Here is a 5,584-nt window from a genome sequence, read left to right as displayed (position 1 = left end):
GGATTCTGCAGTTTTCTTTGCCTGGTTGGTTTCTCTACCCATGAGTATTCTGTGTGCTTTGCTGCCGTGGTTTGCTTGGGCTGGCCCCACCTCCCACTCTTCCTCTGGACCTTTGCAATGGGATCAGCATGAGGATGATGATGATGTGTATTTTTCACATTAGTGATCACTCCAAAGGGCCTCATCAGGAAAGGGGGAATCTTCATTTTCAGGCAGAGGGTGGAGAGTGAGGGTGATGTTTGTGCAATTCTGGATCTGTGCAACTCTGTGTCTTTGCCTGACGTCTGGCCTGCCTTGCCTTCTTCCAGCCAGGTGTAGGCCAATTGTTTCTCCTGCCACCCTCATGCCACTGCTCCTAATGGCTCTTCGGGAGGGCTGGATAAAAGGGAAAGCTTCCCAGGAAAAGATGCTAAACCCGGAGGCGCCGGTTTTCACTCCTTCAGCACCTCATCCAATAGATCTCTCTGCATAATGAGCCCCTCGGACTGCGGGCCGTTCATTAGTATGCTCCGTGTTTGTTTAAGAGCTCCCTGCTCTTTTATTCCTGCTGTGAGCAGCTTCTAACTGCCTTTGAGATGAAAAATGGGCACCAAATTTTGCCACCAAGTGAGTAGATTTGTCCCAATCTCCTCTGTCCAGTTTGCAGGGAATTTCACCTTCTGCTTTCTAGATGATCTTTGTGACAGTAAAGGCTGTTATCAGTAAAAGCTAAAGCATCGATCCAGCCTGATAAACCCAACTCCCTATTTCCTTCATAACTTCTAAAGTGTCCCTGTGATGCAGGCAGGGCTGTCTGTGTGTGTGGTGAACGCTGCTTTCCTACAAAGGGTCAGGGGCAGCCCCCAAACCAGCCCTTCCAACTGCATCCAGGGAAAACTCTTTGTGAAAGAAGCAAATCAAAGCAGATGCTCAAACACTCTTTATTCAGAGCACACGGGACAAGGCTGGGAGAAATGTCAGTCGTTATTTTCAAAAGGTTTATTTAGAACTTTTAGTTATGGAAACAAAAAAAAATCCCTAAATATACCTCTATGGAACATATATATATATAACATATATATATATACACATGTACTCACAAGCTCTAGAGCAGTGTCAGGCTGGGAACAGCAAAGCCTGAGTGAGCAACCCACAGAGCATTTCTAAACAGCCTAAAAGGTCCAGACCAAGTCTCTCCCTTTTTCTTTTTTTTTTTCCCTCCTAATAATTGCAGCATTTTTACAGGACTCAGCACTGGAATCTCCTACACTGCACAGGGATGATATTAAAAATACAAAGCAGAAGAGACCAGTTATTGCTTACCCTTTTATCCAACAAAGGAATCTCAACGGCTTATGTGAGATCTGAAGGTAAATTTGATTCCAGAGAGGTTTGTTGCTTATTGCCTTGTATTTTTTATTAATAAAAAGTTAATTATTTTAGAATGTAAGACAAGAAAACTATATCATTATTATACACTAAAGAGCACGAGAGGATTCTAGACAATAATTTAGATGTATTAAATAAATAAGAAATAATAGCAGCCTTCTACAATGCAGGCTACACATAGGTTTACTTCGGTTTGAAGTACCCAGGTCTTTAGTACACCTACAGGAACAGATTTGCTCCACAAGTGTTTTAAAGAAACATATCTATAAGATACATACGTAAGAGTGTCTAAGGTTAGGACAAAAATGGAAAGCACACTTTACCACGGTCTCCACATATCTAATGACCCCATTCTGGGGTTGTTATGGGAAAAATTTGGCTGCAGAACCTGTCTGGGAGGTGCAGCAGCATCCGCCTGGTTGCAGAGCGGCAGCGAGGGCGGCTGGAGGGGATTTTTGGCAGCTTGCTTGTTCTCCGCAGGGTAGAGGCGCTCCTGGGCCGAGTTTGTGCCGCGGGCGCTGCCCTTGGGGCTCGGGGCCCTTTTGTGCGTCGGGAGCGGCTGCAGAGCCGGGCTGCCTGCGCGGAGCGCTGCCTTGCCGGGATCCTCGCCCGAGCGGGGCAGGGACTTGAGCAGGTGGTTCAGGAGCCGCGCCCCCAGGCTCTTGTCCATCCACTCGCAGGTGAGCAGCAGGTTGTGCACCTCGTGCATGCACTGGATGTAGCCGGTGCTGTACCTCTGCTGCGCCTCCAGCCCCACCTTGGAGTCGGCTGTGCGGGACAGACACAAAGGGTGAGCGGGGCACGGTCACCGGGTGGCGTCTACAGCGCCTCTGGGTTCAGAGATGCTTTGTTTGCGGGGGTAAGGTGAGCAGGGGGTGAGCCCTGTGCCCCGCTGCCCCGCGCCGAGGCAAAACTGCACCGAAAAGCAGAAATCGGCTCAGGAAGGGAAAAACGCCTTCCGTGGATTCAGCAGTGCCCGGCTCCATCTCCCCATCTAGTGGAGAAAGCCAAACCCCGGCAGGCTGGGCCTGGGCGGTCTGAAAGGGGCTTTGCCAGGCTGCCAGGGCGCCAGACCCGCTGGCACAGGGCAAGGGACCGGGCACTCACCCAGCATCTTGCTGCTCTGGATGTTCTGGAGGTGCTTCACTGTCATTTCCAGGATGTCTGCTTTTTCCAGTTTAGACTGCTGATAGGGAAAGAATGCAGCAGTTAGAGGCAAAGAAGGGTTTGCACCATGCCCAGTTTCTCTAAAGATGAGGCATTTCCCTTCCTTCCACCCCCAACCCAATTTCCCACCAGCAGAAGGACAAAAAGCAGCATAAAATGAGGACTTACATCCAGGTGAAATGCACCCACAACAGTCTCCTTCAGCTGGTCTAAGCAGTTATTAATCCTTTCCCTTCGCTTCCGCTCAATGAGGGGTTTCCTTAACTGGCAAAGAAAAGGAGCAGGAAAAATTGCAGTTGATATTTTCATTTCCTCTCCCTGCTGCAGTCCAGCAAGGCCAGAGATCCCTTCCCTGTGTGAAGCCAGAGCAGGGTGACACTGCTCAGCAGGGACCAGGTGTGGATGGAGCATGTGCTCATCCCTGAGGTGGCATCACCTCTCCCTTCTCCCACTTCCAATTGTTTCAAACACAGAAACTCACTTCACCCGATCAAAACAGAGAGGAGGCATAGAAAGGAAGCAGAAAAACACCCACATGAGTTAAAATCAGAGAAAACATCTTTCTAAGAGGAGAAAAAGCGTTTGTGACAGTAAAAGCAGTTATCAATAAAAGCTAAAGCATGGATCCAAATCTAGAGCGCTTCCTGTGCCCTTTAGTGGCTGGCACCCTCATTCACATGCCCAGCTCAGGGGACACTTACCTTCCTCTCCTCCTTGGTGCTGGCCACCTTGTGTGTGCCCGTGGTGGCCGTGGCCGTCATCCTGGGGCAGGCAGGCTCGGCAGGACGGGATGGGATGGGATGGGACGGGATGGGATGGAATGGGATGGGATGGCAAGGGAAGGAGGCGCTCGGGCAGTGGCTCGCTCCCCTTCCAGATGGGCTCTTTGCTGCTCCGCTGCTCCTCGGCTGTATTTATAACCCCAAATTAGCATCTGAAAGGCAACTTTCCTTGGCGGGACTTCTTTTCCCACACGAGGGGTCGAGCCCGGAGGTTTGTGGCCATCAATCAAGGCTGACAGGTCACTGCTTCTTTTCAATGACCACGCCGGCCCCCCCAAACGGCGACAGATGTCCAGCCTCCGACGCTGGGCTTTGGAGGGATCCTTTGTTCGGGAAGAAGGGGAGGAAAATGGGCGCGCTCGGAGCAGCTTGCACGGCTCCTCGTTCAATTCGCACAGATTCCCAGGGAGGGACACAATAGCCGGGAAGCTGTTGAATTACACCTGGGAAAATGCCTTCCACTCATCTTTTTCTCTTCTATCTCCTTGAAGCCGTGCCTGTTTTTACCTGCTAGCCTGACCCCAGTCGTTTCACAGCATTGTAACAGCCTCTTAATTTAAGAATAGAGTACTTCAGCTAGGAGTTCCTGCTCCCAGGGAATATTGTTACAAGGAAATGATGATCAATTAAAAACTGTTGACAGCAGATACCCGAAGGAAGGTTGTTTCCATCACAGAAATCCTCTAGGGAAAACATGGGAACTTTATTTACCTCCTGGGAACCTGAATTATCTGTTGCACCTGGGTGGATGTAGGTAATCTGTAACTCTTTTGGCTGCTCTGCAGAATTTAATATTAAATTTACAGGGTATTGAAGATACTAACAAACCTAGAGCTGAGTTAGTCCTGTGGAAGCTTTACTTCTCTGGGCTTTCCCCCCATGCTGTGAGGCTTGGGTGGCTTTGTGAGGAAGGGGGTTTGTCTGCTTGCTGCTCTGGAATGCTGGGGCAGGGGATGAGGGCCCTTTTCAGGAGGCTTGGTGTGGGGTGAGAATGCACTTTTATACTTCCTCACTTCTGCCTGGCTTGGGGGAGAGTATGAAAGTTTGAGAGAGTATGAAAGTATGAGAGTTTTCATGACCTTGCATTTGCTTTCTGAAGCTGCTTTGCTGATGAGCAGGATTTGGCAGTGTCCTGTTGAGTCCCTCAGGTGAAGCCCTTTGGATTGGTGTTGAATGTGTCACCTTATTGTAGTGGAGAGGAAGCAGCTGCAGCGGTTCAGAAGCACTGCAGGCCCTCCCAAAGCACTGGGGGGATTTCCTAGCTCCTGGGAAAAAGAAATAGTTTATTCAAATAAATAAAAAATAAGAGCAGCATTCTACAAGGCAGGCTACACATAGGTTTACTTTGGCTGGAAGTACCCAGGTCTTTGGTAGAGCCACAGGAACAGAACACTCCACAAGTGTTTTACAGAAACATGTCTGTAAGGCAGATGGTGCGTGGCTGCAGAGCCCTGTGCCCCTCCAGCCCTGGGTGGGGACATTCCCCAGTGACAGCAGCGAGGACATCGCGCTGCTCCTTGCTCAAGCACCGTGTGGGTGTGAGTGTGTTGGCCTGTGTGTCAATGCAAACATACCTGCAGCACCTCTGCACGCCCTGCTGCCTGGGCTCATCACCAAAACATGTCCCCAGCCATGGGACCTGGCAGGCAGAGGCTGTTTGGCAGTCACATGCAGAGCTGGGGTGCAGTTCCTTGGTTTTATAAGTGCCCTACTTTGGCAATGGCCTGGGATGAGCTGGGGTGGTGGCTGTGCTGGGAAAGGAGGGTTGGGAGGGGAAGGTTCACAACTTATCCATTGTGCCAGGTAAAGGGGTGGGATTCTTATCTCTGGGGTGTTGTCTTCAGAGACAGCAAAAGGAGATCCCCATGCAGGAGGGCCTCACATCAGCCAGCCCAGGCTCCTCACTTGTTAAGACTCCTTTGGTTTTCCAAGCTTTTTCCATTCCAAGGAAATGAATTGTTGCTGCTATTTATAAAAGGTGTAGCTGAGGCCACATGATTCCAGCAGCTCGGCCAGGAGGAGGCAGGGCTGGGCCGGGGCAGGGGGCACAGAGCACACTCTGTGTTTTGTGCCCAGGCTGGCAGTGCCTGCCCATCTCCCTCCACCTTGTGCAGAGAGCAGCACCTTCCCCAAGCACCCAGGGCAGCAGGGAGAACCTGAGATCACCTCAGCTCCTGGCCCAGCTGAGCACTGCAGGGGCGTCAGCAAATCCAGAATTACCCAAAGCTCTGAAAAGCACATCCCAAACCTACTGGCACTGCTGCAGG

General features: G+C 50.7%; 1 protein-coding gene across 2 annotated transcripts; it reads right to left on the bottom strand.

Moving 5' to 3' along the window:
* Positions 1–906: 906 nt before the first annotated feature.
* On the bottom strand, positions 907–3,611 carry LOC139594669 (transcription cofactor HES-6-like). 2 transcript variants are annotated; one of them, XM_071437033.1, is made up of 4 exons: positions 3,237–3,611; positions 2,704–2,799; positions 2,476–2,551; positions 907–2,136 (listed from the first exon to the last, which is right to left on the bottom strand). In XM_071437033.1, the coding sequence occupies exons 1-4, from the start codon at positions 3,294–3,296 to the stop codon at positions 1,688–1,690; spliced, it is 681 nt and encodes a 226-aa protein (XP_071293134.1). In that variant the 5' UTR covers positions 3,297–3,611; the 3' UTR covers positions 907–1,687. The 2 variants fall into 2 exon arrangements, with proteins under 2 accessions (XP_071293134.1, XP_071293132.1); XM_071437031.1 differs by having other exon boundaries at positions 2,476–2,554; positions 3,237–3,609.
* Between the last annotated feature and the right edge of the window lie 1,973 nt (positions 3,612–5,584).

This window comes from Agelaius tricolor, unplaced genomic scaffold (genome assembly GCF_023055355.1).
Source record: "Agelaius tricolor isolate 1412-34295 unplaced genomic scaffold, bAgeTri1.0.p SCAF_12, whole genome shotgun sequence".
NCBI lineage: Eukaryota > Metazoa > Chordata > Aves > Passeriformes > Icteridae > Agelaius > Agelaius tricolor.
Note: the sequence above shows the minus strand (reverse complement) of the source record. Positions and strands in the feature narration are given on the sequence as shown.

Bases quoted from the DNA above. Each gene is read 5' to 3' on its own strand.
- LOC139594669 (XM_071437031.1), bottom strand. From the start codon at position 3,296: ATGACGGCCACGGCCACCACGGGCACACACAAGGTGGCCAGCACCAAG. The intron at 2,555-2,703 runs GTAAGTCCTCAT...TTTCCCTATCAG, and splicing joins TGGGTGCATTTCACCTGGAT to CAGTCTAAACTGGAAAAAGC. The intron at 2,137-2,475 runs GTGAGTGCCCGG...TGTCCCGCACAG, and splicing joins CCAGAGCAGCAAGATGCTGG to CCGACTCCAAGGTGGGGCTG.